Genomic DNA, 18,337 nt, shown 5'->3' on the forward strand with positions numbered 1-18,337 from the left:
CAGCAGTCTGATGGGTCCACAGGAGCCACCCAATCCAGCTCCAGGTGGAAGTGAATCCGCAACCTGATTGGCCTACAGGTGACTCCTGGAATTAGCCAATCACGTGGGGCCCATTGTGTAAATAATGCATATAAAGCAGACATTCTGGGGGAACTTCCATTCCTCCTCACCACTATGAGCTGAATAAAGAGCATGAAATCCGCTCTCGACTCCGAGTATATTTCAGGGATGTTCTGTGCCTTTTAGACAGGAACACAGATATGTTTGGTTTTCGATGCCGTTAAAAGGTTTTGACCCTGTATCATTGTTTGTATTTGTGTTGCTGCATTTGCATGCATCTGTTTATTCCTGTGAGCCTCTTTGGGGCTGAAAGGCAGCACACACACACACACGTGTATATCTTCTTCTTTGGCGATCACTCCTAGCCGAGTAAGATTGCCTTCCATAAACATGGTTTTAACAATGAATCCATAAGTGACTGTGGAGGCCAATTCTGGATCCACACGTCCTTCCACAGTGGGGACATTGGTTTCCGGGAGGGAGCTGATCACGGTGTGGATTTGCCAAGCGTGCCTTCCTCTTAGCACATTTCTCCCTTGCGTTCTGAGTTTGAGTGCCTTCAAAGTCCATAACACCTTGGTAAAGGCTGTTCTCCAACTGGAGTGCTTGCAGGCCAGTGTCTCCATGTGCCGGTTCATGACTAGGGGCTTCCAGATTTCACGATCCTGCCCCCGTCACCATTTGCCGATCGCCATGGGACATTAGGGGTTTGGGTTGGGTTTTTGGAAGACGCCTGTGCATGAATTTGTTTTATGTGTGTAGATCAGTGCACGCTGATCAATGCACGGTCTTCGCCGGAGGGCTCTGTTCCGATGGCATGAGTAGTCATGACAAATCGGTAGATCCTATCTGCTGCAGCCTTCATCCGCCTTCACAGCCATTGTAACATACCACTGATGATGATCACTCGCTGGATCATCACCTTGTCGTGGTGAGTGGGCTTGCACGTTCCTATGACTCTTGTGAGCGAAGCCATCAGGAATCTCATACTCCCAGAAAGTTCACCCAAGGCGGTAAGGTCAAAGGGAAGGAGCTAGACAAAGAATGATCCAAGAAGTCCTCAACAGCAGAACAGGCAGATATATATATATATATATATATATATATATATATATATATATGCCAGTTACATAACGTAGGAGTGAAGATCAGCTCCTAGGGTGCCTCTGGAGAAAGGGCACTGGAGGAACACAAAGGAGTTATTGTTCTGTATGCTCCAGAGCTAAGCATTTAGGAATCACCGAAAACACATGTTTCAAGAGAATGGTGTGCATGTTCTGTCCCGTATTTTGAGAAGTTAGCTCAAATGCACATAAATGTATCAAACAAATGTTGGAAATGTAAGGACTATGAAGAGTCATTCTATCCTATGTGGTGGGCTTGCAGCAAGTCAAAGGCCTTATGGACATGAGATATGATGAAATTAAGAAACATTTTAAAGTGACTTTCCCCAAGATCCCAGAATCCTTCCTGCTGGGGATATTAGACAGCAAAATCCCAAAGGAAGCCTCAAGGGTATTTATGTATGTGACTACAGGATTCCCTATGCACAGAAATAGAAGGAGGAGGGAATACTCTCAAAGGAAGAATGGTTGATGAAAATCTTGGAATACTCAGAGATGGCAAAACTGACTGCACTTAGAATCCTTTAAAGAAGACTAAAAAACATTTCTAGTTTATATAAAAAGTTATTTACCATATGCAAAGGCCGCAGTGGGGTTTGAAGTGTAAGAAAACAACAGAATATATTAAGAAACATGTTAGAGAGGAGGAAATTAGATAAAACAGAACCTTAAACCACAACTGTATGCAATTTGAGTTGTAAACATTGATGACGGGTGAGCGGGGAGTCGCTGGTTTTGTTGAACTGGAATATAATTGCTGAGTAACAAATGTAACTTTCTCTACGGAAAGAAGAATAAAATATTATTGAGAAGAAAGGCAACACATGGAGATCTCCCCTGATTGTTGCAACACAACCCTATTTATTGGTATTGTTTACTTGCATAATTATCGTACAATCTTAGAAGGCGGCATGGATTGGAGGGAACATGGCTGTGACTGTCACAAATGTGCCACTAGGGCACTGTCTGGGCTCTGCTGCTCACAGGGAGGGAGAGGGGCTGGGCAGTGGGGTGGTCAGCACAGTGTGGACACGTCAGGAGACTGAACTGGACACTAGGCCAAAGTGCCAACGCAGCACAGACTTCCTTCCTGGACCTCAGGAAGCAGCAGTGACTTCAGTGCCTGGAGGCGAGATATGTGACGTTGGCCGCCATCACCAGCCTAGAAATGACATTGACAGCGACTTACCGCACCGTGGACTGGTACACCAGGTCCTCCCTCTTACGGTAGTTCTCCATGTGCGACTGGTTGGTGGAGAACATCGCGTCAAAGGTGAAGATCTTCTGTTTGATGGTGCCTCCATCCGTCACCTGCCAAGGGGAAAGGAACGCAGTTGGAGGGGGTCCAGAACAGGAAAGCAACTAATAGGCTTCTAACACAACTCTTCGGAAAAGGGCGAGTTATTTGATGAATCATGGAAGTTTAGAGTTGGGTCCCCCAAAGGTCATCTAGCCCAACCCGCTGCAAAGCAGGAGGCTTTCTTCCTTCCTTCTTCCCTCTTTCCCTTCCAGGAATCAGTTACCCAACTTTGCAGCCAGACCCCTTATCCCATCTGCCTTCCTGCAGAGGAGCAGCTGGAAAACTGTTGCACTGCCAGCTTGTTCTGCCAGGGTGATGGCATGGAAGGTAAGGACTCTCAGACTGTGGAGACTAGTGGTTAGAGTATCTGAGTGGGACGTGGGAGACCAGGGTTCAAATCTGTTACGGCAAAAATCTGGGTGCGAGGCTGCTCAGCCACCCAGCTTGTTGGACTAAGTCCGCGGGTCCCTGCGGAGGAAAATGAGCTCAGCTGGAGACAGGAGCAAGCTGCAGAAGATCCACGTTTATTGCGCAACAGGTTCAAGGCGAGATTGAACAGCGAGAAAGGGGTGACATAAACTTTTGAAACTTCCCTCCATGTCCCAGAATACAGTGCAAAATACATCCCAGTTACATCATGAATACATTAAAGAGAGGTTGGGTTACACAGATTACATCATGAATACATTAAGAAGAGGTTGGGTTACACAGGATTAACATATGGAGGAGGGAGGGGGGAATATGCAGAGCTGGAGATATGCGCAGATAAGCACATCCTGATGAGAAGACAATGGTCCATGTACTGGCATTTCCTGGAGGCAGAGTGATTTGACAGGATTAGGGTCTTGACACCTTGTTTGAGGGATTATGGAGGACAGGGGAGGTGTGATGGAGTCCTAGAGAAATTGAGCAAATTGGCACGTTGATTTTCTATGAATTTTATAGATTTTAGTCCCTTTTGACATTGACAATTGGAAATAAATTGATATATTGTAGCGAAGAAGAAGGCGAAGAAGACATGCCCCCCTTCCGTATCAAAATCCCTGCTGGCGTTGAAGCTCATTGTGCAGCCTTGGGTCCAGTCACTCTTTCGCAGCCCACAGGGATTAAATGAGGAGTCCGGACCAGGACCTAGGAGACCAGGGTTTGAATCCTGCCCGCCCCCCACTGTCACAAAGCTTACTGCAGGGACCTTGGTGCGAGCCACTGCCTCTCAGCCTAATTTACCTCACAGGGTTGTTTTGAGGATTAAATGGGGAGGGGGAGAAGCACCTCCCTGAGCTCCTTGGGGGAGAGGTGGAACATAAATGCAACAAACAATATTAATAACAAAACAGCCACCTCATTTAATTCTTATTTCTCTCTCTTTCTCTCAGACCAGCCAGATACTTCAGCGTTGCCCCCCCTCCCCGTTTCCACCCTTCAGCCAAAAGATTAGAAAACATTATTCTCCCTCTCCTTCTCTGCTTAGCTGCAGTTAGGGCATGTTTAAAGATAAATTAGTACAAACGTGGCGAGAAAAAGGAATTACCCAGGGAATATTTTCCCCCTCTAAAAAAAGAAGAAGAAGAAAAGATATATATTTGAAAAAGGGAAGGGGGGAAAAAAACACAAGGAAAGAAAGCAGCCCCCTTTGATCCGCGAGCTTCAGCAATCGCCATTCAAAGGCCGGCAGCAGGGGAGATGAAACTAGAAAACTTGCCGGAGGGCTTGGAGGAAGGCGAGGGAACGAGGTTGGGCCACCGCCGAGCTCTGAAGATCAGGCCGTAGCTTTTAAAGTCTTAGCAAGCATCAGGGGGGCAGAAAGACTTCAGATCTTGCTTGGTTATTTATCTCCTGCACATTTGAGCACACATTTTTGCAGGGTTGCATTTCTTCCCCCCACTCTTCCCATTATACATTATCTTGTGAAACACACACACACACACACCCCATAACCTTGTGATGGATTCTGAGGGCACAGCTAGCTAGAGATCTACAGTGGTACTTCGGGTTACATACGCTTCAGGTTACAGACTCCGCTAACCCAGAAATAGTGCTTCAGGTTAAGAACTTTGCTTCAGGATGAGAACAGAAATCATGTGGCGGCAGCGGGAGGCCCCATTAGCTAAAGTGGTGCTTCAGGTTAAGAACAGTTTCAGGTTAAGTACAGACCTCCGGAACGAATTAAGTACTTAACCTGAGGTACCACTGTAATCTGCTTTCACAGTCCCTCCATTCTGTTCGCACTGAACTGCAGACCCTCCAAGTGTCCCTATTTTGCTGGGGACGTCCCTGATTTAGAAAAGCCATCCCAGTTTCTGATTTGATCCCGCAATGCCCTGCTTTTCCTTAGGATGTCCCTATTTTCATTGGAGAAATGTTGGAGGGTATGGTGTTATCCAACTCCCAAGCTGTCTGAAGGCAACCCTGTATGTTTAATGTTTTGTTATGTTTTGATACATGTTGGAAGCTACCCAGAGGGCCTGGGGCAACCCAGTCAGATGTGTGAGGTATAAATAGTAAAATTATCATTACGGAATGGGATGTCCCTATTTTCATCAGAGAAATGTGAGAAGGGTATGGAACAGAGGTGGTTTGGCACGGTTTCCAGCCATGCAGGCGAGAATTCCAGGCCTGGAAACTTGAAAACCTTTGGCCAATCAGAACAGACAACTCCATACCCTCCCACATTTCTTCGATGAAAATAGAGACATCCTATTCCACCATCTGGGATGCGGGTGGCACTGCAGTCTAAACCACAGAGCCTAGGGCTTGCTGATCAGAAGGTCAGCGGTTTGAATCCCCGCGACGGGGTGAGCTCCCGTTGCTCGGTCCCTGCTCCTGCCAACCTAGCAGTCCGAAACCATGTCAAAAGTGCAAGTAGATAAATAGGTACTGCTCCAGTGCGCTTCTCTGGTTTCCGTGCGCTTCTCTGGTTCGCCAGAAGCGGCTTAGTCATGCAGGCCACATGACCTGGAAGCTGTACGCCGGCTCCCTCAGCCAGTAAAGCGAGATGAGTGCCGCAACCCCAGAGTCGGTCACGACTGAACCTAATGGTCAGGGGTCCCTTTACCTTTACCTTTAAGGAAAAGCAGGACATCCCGGGATCAGATCAGAAACTGGGACGGTTGCTGTAAATCCAGGACTGTCCCTTGAAAATAGGGGCACATGGAGGGTCTGCAATACCAAGCCCAAGGGACCCAATGGCTCAACTCCACAGGAGGCATAATTCATGGATGTCCAATGAAGCTTAATGTTGCTCAGGGCAGAAAAGGAAAGGAGCACAGAGTTAAGCTATGGCATTCACTCCCACAGGAGGCAGAGATGGCCATCAACCTAGATGGCTTCAAAAGAGGTTTGGGCAAATTCATGGAGGAGAGGGATATCAATGTTGACTAGTCAGGGAAGCTGGTATGTTCTCCCTTTCCTAGTTGAAGTTGGCCATGTTCCTGAATCCCAGTTGCTGAAAGTTGCAGGAGGGGAGATTTGCCATTTTGTTTCGGTCCTGCTTGTGGTGTCTGGAGGCATCGGAGTAGCCAAGGTAGCTGATAGATATTGCAGGATGGCAAAGTGCTCTTGTGCTTGGGACCTGCTTGTGGGCCTCCTATTGGGGCATCTGGGTGGCCCCTGTGGGAACAGGATGCGGGACTAGATGGGCCATTGGCCTGATCCAGCAGGCTTTTCTTGAATTCTTATGTCCCAGCTCTAGCCTTCCTAACCAGAGAGAATGGACAAAATGTTCTCTGCGGCTGCCATGGAATATCCTGGTTTCCCTGGCGGGGGGGGGGGGGGGAGAGAGAGAGAGAGAGAGAGAGAGAGAGATCTCCACCTATTTTATAAGGGCCCCCCTGGATCAAACGTTCCCCTCTCCTCCACCGAGGCTGCTCCCATCCAAGTTGCGCCTCGTCTCGGAGATAATGCACGACAAGGCGCGAATCTGCTAATGAAATAACGCACCTGGAGGCAGTGTCAAAATGTCTCTTCCAAGGGAAATGTGAAAATGCAGATGGTGCTAATAAACTCCAGAAGCAATGTCTGGGGAATAAATAAATAAATACGTGGAGAGACGGCATTATTGGCACATGATGGGAGAGGAGGAAGGAGGTGAGGAAGGGAAAGGAACAGGGTTAACTTTATGCCACTCTTGGCTTCCCCCTAAATCATCCTGGTAACTGTAGTTTGCAAAGGATGCTGAGAGTTTCTAGGACACCCCTATTCCCGTTACAAAGCTACAAATCCCAGAGGGGCTTCACAATCAACCCCTCTACCCAGGGAACACTGGAAACAACAGAGGGTCTCCAAACAGCTCTCAACACCCTCAACAAACTATAGTTTCCAGGATACTTTGGTGAGTCATAACTGTTATAATTGGAACAACAGTACTGTAAGTATTGTAGGCAACATGATAGCCACCAGTGCTGTGCGGTCAGTGGACTAGAGGGACTAGGCTAGTCATTTAAATATTCACCTGGAGCCTCCTTCCCAAAGCCCAGGAAGCTTTTGCTCAGCTTAGGGAGGGAGGCGCGATGCTCTGATGCAGAGCTTTCCAGACTTTTCATGTTGGTTACACACTTTTTAGACATCCATCATTTCGCGACACGATAATTCAGTTTCACTAACAAAACGGAAGTTGAACTAACCTCTTTCTGGCCCTGGGAGGAGAACGGGGAGCGTTTGCGTGACACACCTATACACTGCAGCTGGCACACTAATGTGTCGCAACACACAGTTTGGAAAACTCTGCTCTGATGGGATCCAAAATCCCTCCCGCCACCTTCCCAAAGCCCTCCCGGCTTCTTGGAGGGAGGCAGGAGGGCTCCAGCATCCTGTAAGAGACCTGATGCCTCCTTCCCAAAGCCTAGGAAGGTTCTGCTGGGCTTAAGGAGGGAGGCACGAAGCTCATGCACACAACATCGGTCCTCCCACTGCTCTCCAAAGCTGGTGCCTCTAACCATAACTGTTCCCCTATGAAAAAATTCACTGACAGCACTGATAACCACCTGTAACTATTTGTGTGGGGTGTGATACCTAAGTAGCAGTCAAGTACAATATTCCTTGTTTTCCTAGAGTGGACATGTGGAGTAATGTTTGGTCCAGCCAGTCGCAAGCTTCCTGTTTCCTCCTGGCTGGGACATACAGTGGTACCTCAGGTTAAGTACTTAATTCATTCCAGAGGTCCGTTCTTAACCTGAAACTGTTCTTAACCTGAAGCACCACTTTAGCTAATGGGGCCTCCTGCTGCTGCTGTGCCACCGGAGCACGATTTCTGTTCTCATCCTGAAGCAAAGTTCTTAACCCGAGGTAATATTTCTGGGTTAGTGGAGTCTACAATCTGAAGTGTATGTATCCCGAGGTACCACTGTAGAATGTCCCTATTTCCTTCAGAGAAATGTTGGAGGTTATGGAAGAAGATCCCTGCTGCTGAATTAGACAAATGGCCCATCTATTCCAGCATAACGCAAAAGGACAAGGCATGCTGCACACACCCCTCTCTTTGACTTCCTTCGTCGTTGGAGCAGCTTTTTAGCAAGAGCAGCAGAGGACACTGGGATTATCCCCATATGGGATAGATCCACATGTACTGTATATACTTTGTAACTAAGCATGCCTTCAGGGATCCAACTGTGAACTGAATGTGTGAGTAAACTTCTTTTATATAAGAAGTTTTATATACCTTGCTTTTATATGCTTTACACAAGATTGTGGTGTGTTCATTCTTTTAAGAGGGATAAAAGGGAACTTACCAGGCACATACAATTCAATACTGAATTGTATGATAGTGAGAGGCCTACACAAGCCTGTAACCAGTTATCCGCTGTGCATTTAAAAAAGGGAATGTGAAACTCTGCTAAGCAAAGGAACTTGCTAGAGCAAATTAGGAAGGATATTAATAAACAGTATATCCTCTCCTGCCTCCCCGAACAGTCCCACAACTTGGAGGATGGAGCAATCTTTCTTCCTGCTTCTCAGTGGTGCAGTGTATGCTGGCGCTGCCTGGGGTGGGCATGTAGGGTGTGCCCTGGAGGGGGTCGGAGCACAGGGGGCGCCCTCCTGGGTGCCACAGTTCAGGGTAGGAGAGAGGTGGGGAAACTGCTGCCCACTCTCCTCCTGCTCTCAGGTCTGACCTGGGGGCCGTAGCTGAACCAGGCACAAGCGCCGCAACCAAGGCACAGCTCCTTCTGGTGCGGAGCCAGGCTTCGATGAAGGAGTCTGCTGTGGGGGCACCTGTTTGCGCCCCCTCTCAAAATTGCACCTGGGGCCATGGCACCCCCCACGCTACGCATCTGCTGCTTCTCCAGAGGACAGGACCCAAGCCAAAGGATTCAAATGGCAAAAAAAGGAGATTCTGAATAAACATTCAAGAGAAGTTGTTGTTGGTAAGAGCTGGTGGACAGTGGAACAGACTCCTTTGGAAGGTGGTAGACTCTCCCTCCTTGGAGGTTTCTAAGCAGAGGTTGGCTGGCCATCTGTCAAGGATGCTTGAGTTGAGATTCCTGCATTTGCAGGGGGTTGTATGAGATGACCTTCGGTGGTAACCCGCCTCCCCAACCCTACAATTCTGTGATACTATGAAATTTATTATGCAGATGTCGGTTGTCATGGCAGCCAGAAAAATAAATCAGAAGTCACCATTTTCATTTTTAAACATGCTTCAAAGAACCACCGTCTTTCAAAAACTAAAAAAGAGAATTTCAAGTCAATTCCTTTGGCAATCATCACAGGTTGACTCCAGCGCTGGAGTCACCTTATAATTCTTCTCCTTCCGTGGATCAGAGCCTGGAAAACTGAGTTCAGAGCCGCAAGACCCAATTCTTGCAAACACCCTTCCAGAACACCCTCTACACAGCAGGGAGCCAGGCCTCCATCTAGCTCTTCAAATGCACCCTGCGTCGTCCCTCCTAGCTGAAATTTCACTTTTTTTTTTTATTGCGCAGGAACCAAGAGGAATTTGGGGAGGGGGGAGAGAACGGGGTGGGGAGGGAGGGAGAGGAGCTGTCAGTAAAACTGTCTCCTCAAATTTATTTGCTCAGCCAAGGTTTTATTGCAAAGAAAATACACACTCTCACATACACAAGATAAAGAACTGGCGGGGGAATTATCCAGGTCGTAAATCCCTTCACACTTTGTAGGGATGCCTGGTGGACGTTTTCAAGGACACAGACCATATCAGCGGCTCTTTAACATCCTCGTGTATATTATTAATTGTTGTTCTTGATTTCCATATTTGAAAACTCTTCCAAGAAGCCTGGGAAAATGTCAAATAAATGGGGGCTTTAGATCAGAAACCAATGGGGAGGACAAAGCAAAGTGGCCCCCAAGATTAACCATGTTGGGTTTTGAATGCTCATAGAATTGTGGAGTTGGAAGGGCCCCTGAGGATCATCTAGACCAACCCCCTGCAATGCAGGAATATGCAGCTGTCCCATACAGGGATCAAACCTGCAACCTTGGCATTAAGCCACTTCCGCCCTTCGGAGGGGTTCACGGCCCCTCCATGCGTGCAGTGGGTGGAGGCTAGCCCTCGCGCAATTGGGGGGATTCCCAGCTGCGTCACCCCCTGGCTGGCCCAGGGGGCGTGGGCTGCCCTATAAAGGCAGGATGTGGCCGGGGATCTCCCTCTTTGCCGCTCACCAGCTGTTCCTGTTTCCCGCCCTAAAAGATTTTCTTTCTTTGCTATGGACGTTGGTTGGTCACCGTTGAGGGGCCTGGTAGGAATTTTTCCACTTGGCAAATTGGCACCAGCCACTTGGTTTTCACCTACCTTGTAGCAAATCGCCACAACTTTCTTGCTGTTGGCGGTTAGGCATTGGTATAGTTCTGTAGATGGAAGAGGGGAGGTAACGCCATCACCTGCCCCGCATATTGAAGGAATATAAAGGATTCCGGGGGGCGTGGTCCTGTCCGAAGCCTATGGAGGTGAGGGCCTAAGGCATGCCCCGAGCGCTCACCCCGAGGGAGTTCCTAGTTGGATTCCCCCTACTGGTGGTTAACCCTTTCCGGACTTCAAGCTGACGGGCTGAAGCCAGATATAGTCGGTTAGGACCAATGCCTAAGCCAATACCTCTCATCACCTGTAAGCAATAAAGTTGTGGCCTTTTTTAGCCCATTAACCTTAATAATTCTGTCATGTGTCATTATTTCCACTGGGGGCGGGAACTTACCACGCAACCAGCACCATGCTCTAACCGACTGAGCTATGTTGGAAGATTCAGGACAGATAAAAGAAAGTCCTTCATTATGCAGTGAATAGTTGAACTCTGGAACTCCCTCCCACAGGAGACAGTGATGACCATTGACTTGGGGGGCTTTAAAAGAGGATGGGGCAACTTCATGGAGGATGAAGCTATCAATGGCTGCCTGTCACAGTGTCTGTGCTCTGCCTCCATTGTCAGAGACAGCAGTGCTCCTGAATACCAGTTACTGGAAGCCCCAAATGGAGAGAGTGCATTTGTGCTCAAATCCTGTTCACAGGCTTCCCACGGGTATCTAGGTGGCCACTGTGAGAACAGGATGCTCAGCTAGATGGGCCCTTGGCTTTATCCAATTGGGAGCTTTTTATGTTCTTATAAATGGCCTTCCAAGTTCCCCAAGCCCAAACTGGAAAAACTGCTAAGGATCATTTCTCCCAAATTAACATAGGAAGCTGCAAACCACATCATTGATCCAACCAGCTTGGGATTGTCTACACCAGGTTTTGACAAATTCACGGAGGGTTTAGCAGGGGTCAGCAAACTTTTTCAGCTGTGGGCCAGTCCACTGTCCCTCAGACCTTGTGTGGGGCCAGACTATATTTTTTTTGGAGAAATGAACAAATTCCTATGCCCCACAAATAACCCAGAGATGCATTTTACATAAAAGCACACATTCTACTCATGTAAAAACACCAGGCAGGCCCCACAAATAACCCAGAGATGTATCTTAAATAAAAGGACACATTCTACTCATGTAGAAACACGCTGATTCCCAGACCATCCGCGGGCTGGATTTAGAAGGCGATTGGGCCGGATCTGGCCCCCGGGCCTTAGTTTGCCTACCCATGGTTTAAGGCTATTGATGGCTACAAGCTACGATGGCTCTGATCTGCCTTCACAGCTGGATGCAGTAATGCTTCTGAAAACCAATTTCTTGGAACCCCAAGAGAGGAGACGGCTCTTGTGCTTGGATCCTGCTTGTGGATTTCCCTTTGGGGCATCTGGTTGGCCTCTGTGAGAACTGGATGCTGCACTGTACCTCCCAAGAGGAGCAGGGAACATTCGATCTTCTGAAGAGGAATTAGGTCAGCAGGTGGTGCAGTGGGTTAAACCACAGAGCCTAGGACTTGCCGATCAGAAGGTCGGCGGTTCGAATCCCCGCGACGGGGTGAGCTCCCGTTGCTCGGTCCCTGCTCCTGCCAACCTAGCAGTTCGAAAGCACCTCAAAGTGCAAGTAGATAAATAGGTACCGCTCTGACAGGAAGGTAAATGACATTTCCGTGCGTTGCTCTGGTTCGCCAGAAGCGGCTTAGTCATGCTGGCCACATGACCCGGAAGCTGTATGCCGGCTCCCTTGGCCAATAAAGCGAGATGAGCGCCGCCACCCCAGAGTCGGCCACGACTGGACCAAATGGTTAGGGGTCCCTTTACCTTTACCTTATATTGCAGTGCTTTGACCATCTGCTAATGCAGTAACATTATTCTCCCCCCCACTTTCTCTTCTCCTGTGTGAGCTAAGCCAATCAGGGATCCTTCAAACTGGATGCTGGTGCCATACAACCAATCATGTCAGGTTGGGAGGCAACACCATGAAGCTTATTTCAGAGAAAGGGCAAAACTTCCTGCCCTCACTCGGAATGGGTGGCCATATTGCCAATTTTTTTATCCTTTTGCCCGTGTTAGCAGGGAGGGGGGAGGTTAATTTGTTTTTGCAATCACTGCTCTTCTTTCAGCTCAGCTCTCATTACAGACTAAATCAGGGGTCAGCAAACTTTTTCAGCAGCGGGCCGGTCCACTGTCCCTCAGACCTTGTGGGGGGGCCGGACTATATTTTGAAGGGAAAAAAAATGAATGAATTCCTATGCCCTACAAATAACCCAGAGATGCATTTTAAATAAAAGCACACATTCTACTCATTTAAAAACACCAAGCAGGCCCCCAAAACAACCCAGAGATGCATTTTAAATAAAAGCACACATTCTACTCATGTAAAAACATGCTGATTCCGGGACTGTCCCTGGGCCAGATTTAGAAGGCGATTGGGCCGGATCCTGCCCCCGGGCCTTAGTTTGCCTACCCATGGACTAAATGGTCAGAATTTGGGAGGCTTCAGGGGATGGGAAAACTTCACCTGAGGTCAAATCCACAATGGGCTGCAACTATCTCAATTTACAGGGGTATCCTCTTGCAAATTTGCAAACACTCACTTGCTGCGTTTATACAACAAAAACACCCTTCTCTCTCTTTTTTTAGAAGGAAGAGGAGGAGGTACAGATTTATCCATCCTACCTACAATTTTTGTATGACGTCCAATGTGAGCTGATGGACAGATCCTCTCTTGGTTCTAGGGAATGAAGGATGGGGATGGAGGGGCTTTGTCAGTTTTGATAGTTGTCAGCTCCTGGCTTGGTGTCGCAACTGACATATGCTAGCCATGAAACTGACGTCTCGATCAAAAAATATAAAACTGGAGTGAGGGGGATGGTGTGCAGAGGACATTTCTTTCCCCGAACACCGCCGAAAATCCTTTAATTGGCAGCACTCACCTGAGAGAAGTGGCAAACATGAAAACGGATTTCACGCCAGCTCAAATTATCTACCCGTCTTCTGGCTCGGCCCTTCAAATATGATGGGTCCCTTTCGATGGTGCAAAAACAAACAAACAGGTGTCTGCAACTATGCCCTTTGGCATGGAACGACGCATGGAAAAAACTCAAGTTCTGGGAAGTAAAGAGGCACAACAGATCCACAGAGAGAATAACAGGAGAGCATCCAAAAGGATCACAGAAGACAAATCTTAAATTCTCAGACGTTTTCTAGACAAAGTTTCAGCTTCCTGCTCTGTTTCCAAGGGCACAATAGTTTATGTCTGTATCTATATCTACACCTATACTTATACTTTATAGAATCATAGTTGGAAGGGTGCCTAAGGATATTCTAGTACAACTCCCTGCAATGCAGGAATACGCAGCTGTCCCATAAGGGGATAAACTTGAAACCTTGGCATTATCAGCACCGTGTAATAATAATAATAATTAATAATAATAATAATAATAATAATAATAATAATAATAATAATTTATTATTTATACCCCGGCCATCTGGCTGGGTTTCCCCAGCCACTCTGGGCGGCTTCCAACAGAATATTAAAATACAATACAGTGGTACCTCAGGTTGAGTACTTAATTCGTTCCGGAGGTCCGTTCTTAACCTGAAACTGTTCTTAACCTGAAGCACCACTTTAGCTAATGGGGTCTCCTGCTGCTGCCGTGCCGCCGGAGCCCGATTTCTGTACTTATCCTGAAGCAAAGTTCTTAACCTGAAGCACTATTTCTGGGTTAGCGGAGTGTGTAACCTGAAGCGTATGTAACCTGAAGCGTATGTAACCTGAGGTACCGCTGTAAACATTAAAAGCTTCCCTGAACAGGGCTGCCTTAAGATGTCTTCTGAATGTCAGGTACTTGTTTATCTCTTTGACATCTGGTGGGAGGGTGTTCCACAGGGCGGGTGCCGCTACCGAGAAGGCCCTCTGCCTGGTTCCCTGTAACTTGGCTTCTCGCAGGGAGGGAACCGCCAGAAGGCCCTCAGCGCTGGACCTCATTGTCCGGGCAGAACGATGTATCTAATAGTATCTCTCTGTCCTTGTGTGTGGGTTTATGAATATACATCCTCTATTCTGCCTTGATCAGGCCTGGAATACTGTGTCCAGTATTCCCAGTATGCCCAGTTTAAGAAGGATATTGACAAGCTGGAAGGTGTGCAGAGGAGGGCAACCAAGATGATCAAGGGTCTGGAAACCAAATCTTAGGAGGAATGGTTGAGGAACTTTGGCATGTTTACACTTAGGCAGGAATAACCAGATGCACACATATAAGATTTGGGACACCTGGCTTGCCAGTAGTACAGTGGAACCTCAGGTTACATACCGTCCTCCTTACGAACGCTGCAGGTAACGAGCCCTGCTAACCCGGAAGTAGATGCTCCTGGTAGCGAACTTTGCCCCGGGATGCGAGCAGAAGTCGCACGGCAGTGGCAGGAGGCCCCATTAGTGAAAGCCGGTGTGGTGTAGTGGTTAAGAGCTGTGGACTCGTAATCTGGTGAACCGGGTTCGCTTCCCTGCTCCTCCACATGCAGCTGCTGGGTGACCTTGAGCTAGTCACACTTCTTTGAAGTCGCTCAGCCCCACTCACCTCACAGAGGTTTGTTGTGGGGGAGGAAGGGAAAGGCGAATGTTGACCCCTTTGAGACTCCTTAGGGTAGTGATAAAGCGGGATATCAAATCCAAACTCTTCAAACTCTTCTCAGGTTAAGAACGGTTTCGGGTTAAGAACAGACCTCCAGAACGAATTAAGTTTGTAACTGGAGGTACCACTGTACATGTGAAAAGGATCTATGGGTCTCAATAGACCACAAGCGGAACATGAGCCAACAGTGTTAAAGGTAAAGGGACCCCTGACCATTAGGTCCAGTCGTGGCCGACTCTGGGGTTGCGGCGCTCATCTCGCTTTATTGGCTGAGGGAGCCGGCGTACAGCTTCCGGGTCATGTGGTCAGCATGAGTAAGCCGCTTCTGGCGAACCAGATGCCAGACTGGATAGGCCAGTGGCTTGAACCAGCAGGCTCTCCTTATATTCTTAATTAAGTATCATTTTCAGACTGGAAGCAGGGAATACGGATCATATCTGCTATGCTGATTTCCATTCCAGACATGGGACGAATAAGATCAAGGCTTTCCCATCTCATTTTCATTTCCGCCAGAATTCTCCAGCATCCCAGCTTTTGTCAAACAAACACAGGTCAGTCTCAAGGAATGTGTGTGTTCAGATTCCATTGCCTCTTTCTCCTTTCTAGCGTTCCATTCGCCGCTGGGAGAAACAAATCACAGCCAGTCTTCCCTGACCCGTCTCAGCATAGCTTGGAAATGGGATGGCGATTTTCGCTTGCCCGGCACAAGCAAAACAGATCAAAACTCATCTCCCCACCCCCACAAGCAAACTCTCCGCAGCCGCCCTCTAAAGTGCTGCCCCCCCTCTATCCCTCTCCATGTTCTACAAAACCAATTACAGACTGGAAATAGCTGTAATAAACTTGATATCCCACTCATGGCCCAATCCCACCGATGCTGAAAGAATGTGTAATAGCTGCTGGGACACACAAGGGGAAGCAAGAACAACAACTCACAGCGGTTTCATCACTCAGGTTGTTTAAATTGTGTCCTGTGCATCTCCTGGCCTCTGCCCCCCTCCTGTTGCTGCAAAACAGGACCGAATGTACAGCCAAGCACTTTGAGACGCTGTGCGGCGACTCAGCACCTCAGCTGGGGCAAAAAGACAAAACGGGTAACACAATCTGATGCTGGAGGGCTACTAGATTGAAGCTGTTGGGCGCTGTGAGGAACAAGACATTGGAGTAGATGAACTGTTTATCTGATCCTGTTGGACCCTTCTGATGTCCAGTGTGTCAAGGTGTGTGTGTGTGTGTGTGTGTGTGTGTGTGTGAGAGAGAGAGAGAGAGAGAGAGAGAAATAAGGATGAGGGAAGGTCAACAACAGGAAGATTTAAAGGAACTATTGGAAAGACTATTCGAGGCAGCAGAGATATGAGATGATCAGAGCCACCCCGAACTTAAAGCATGGGAAGTCCCAACAAAAAAATTATAATTTAGGCAGGATATTTGGACTATTTGATATGTATTTGTACAATTTGGAACATTCAATGTGATTTGATTGGATTGTTAAAATGGGAAACTTAATAAAAATGATTTTAAAAAAAGAAAAGAAATAAGGATGAGGGTCAGGATCATCTATGATCATAGGATCATAGAATTGTCTTCTTCTTCTTTGGTGATCTCTCGTAACCGAGTAAGATTGTCTTCCATAAATACGGTTTTCGGTTTGCGATGGGTTTTTGAAGATGCCTGCACATGAATTTGTTTTTTGGGTGTAGATCAGTGCACGCTGATCAATGAAAAGTCTTCGCAGTAAGGCTCTATTCCAGGGGTCAGCAAGGTTTACCTCACCTGGGCAGGTTCACTCCAGCTGAGATCCCTCAGTGGGCCCGATTGCATGCCCACCCGCCCGCCCGCGATTTTCAGCGTCTGTGCAGACGTGATTTTTGGCGCCGTAAAAGTGAGTCCCCGTGCCGCACCGTGCCAGTTTAGCGCAGCGAGTGGGGACTCACCAAGCAGGTGGTTCAGTTTGGGGGCAGCTTGTGCACCAGTTAAACGGCCCCTGTAGGCTGTTTGTGGCCCATGGGCCTTAGGTTGCAGACCCCTGCTCCATTCCAATGGCATCACGACGACCTGTAGATTCTTATCTACTGCAGCCTTCATCCTCCTTCATAAGCGTGGTGACATATTGTTTGTTATCTTCCGCCTGTTCTGCCACTGAGGACTTCTTGGATCATTCTTTTCTTGCACCTCCCCTTTGACCTTTCTGCCTTGGGGGACCCTGTGTAGATTTGGAAGGGACCCCCGAGGGCCAGCCCCCTGCAATGCAGGAATCTCAGCTAAAGCATCCATGACAAATGGCCATCCAACCTCTGCTTAAAAACCTCCAAGGAAGGAGAGTCCACAATGTGCCTCTCCTATGAAGAAACGTTGCAGCGTTTGGGACTTTTTAGTCTGGAGGATAGGCAGGTAAGAGGCAATATGGTAGAAGTTTATAACATTATGCCTGGCATGGAGAAAATGGAGAACCAAAGGTCCCATCCTCATCTCTCTCATAATGCTAGAATGTGGGCATCCATTGAAGTTGCATGGTGGACTGAGAAAAGAAAGGGCATCTTGACGCAGTGTGTAGTTTATCTATGGAACTCACTTCCAAAGGACGCAGTGATGGTGACTAACTGGGATGGCTTTAAAAGAGGATTAGAGAAATTCATGGAGAAGGCTGCTATCTCTGGCTAGCAGTAATGCTTCTGTATACCAGTTGCCGGAAACAACAGACAGGGAGAGTTGCCCTTGTGCCCGAATCCTGTTTGCTAGTTTCTCACAGGCATTTGGTTGGCCACTGTGAGAACAAGAGGCTGACCCAGCAGAACTCTTCCCATATGAACCTACCCGGTCCCTGAGATCATCGTCTGAGGCCCTCTTTTGTGTGCCTCCTCCTCGAGAGGTCCGGAGAGTGGCAACACGAGAACGGGGCCTTCTCTGCAGTGGCTCCCCATCTGTGGAATGCTCTCCCCAGGGAAGTTCACCTGGTGTCTTCATTATACACCTTTAGATGCCAGGAAAAAAATTTCTTTTTAACCAGGCCTTTGGTTGATATTATTGACATCTAACACCCTTTTAGAATGTGGCCTTTTTTTTTGGGGGTGGTTATTGGGTTATTGCTTTTGGTTTGATTTTATGTTGTGGTCTTGTTGTGAACCGCCCTGAGACTTCCGGGTATAGGACAGTGTATAAGTTCAAATAATAATAATAATAATAATAATAATAATAATAATAATAATAATGTTGTGTACACACTATCCATATTTAAAGCATACCCCCAATGAATCCTGGGAGCTGTAGTTGATTCCCCAGAGAGCTGCAATCCTGAACACTGTTAACAAAGTAGTTACTGTTTTTTTGGGGGGGGGTTGGAGTGAAAATCTCCTTTAAATGTATGACTTGTATGCAAGATAATTAATTTGGGATCTTAGGACAGGGTTTGCCGCTGTTTTAGGAGTTTTCTGTAAG

General features: G+C 47.6%; 1 protein-coding gene across 2 annotated transcripts in view; it reads right to left on the reverse strand.

Moving 5' to 3' along the window:
• The window catches only part of IGSF21 (immunoglobin superfamily member 21), a 231,592-nt gene that overhangs the window by 99,121 nt on the left and 114,134 nt on the right, over nt 1-18,337 (reverse strand). Inside the window, exons 1-2 of one of the 2 annotated variants that reach the window (XM_083628789.1) lie at nt 15,839-16,114; nt 2,374-2,495 (exon numbers count right to left, since the gene is read on the reverse strand). In XM_083628789.1, the coding sequence (XP_083484915.1) occupies nt 2,374-2,447 (74 nt within the window). In that variant the 5' untranslated portion in view covers nt 2,448-2,495; nt 15,839-16,114. Of the gene's footprint in view, nt 1-2,373; nt 2,496-15,838; nt 16,115-18,337 lie in introns of those variants that run through there. The other variant, XM_083628788.1, reaches the window with a different exon arrangement.

This window comes from Podarcis filfolensis (assembly GCF_964270895.1).
Source record: "Podarcis filfolensis genome assembly, chromosome: 8".
NCBI lineage: Eukaryota > Metazoa > Chordata > Lepidosauria > Squamata > Lacertidae > Podarcis > Podarcis filfolensis.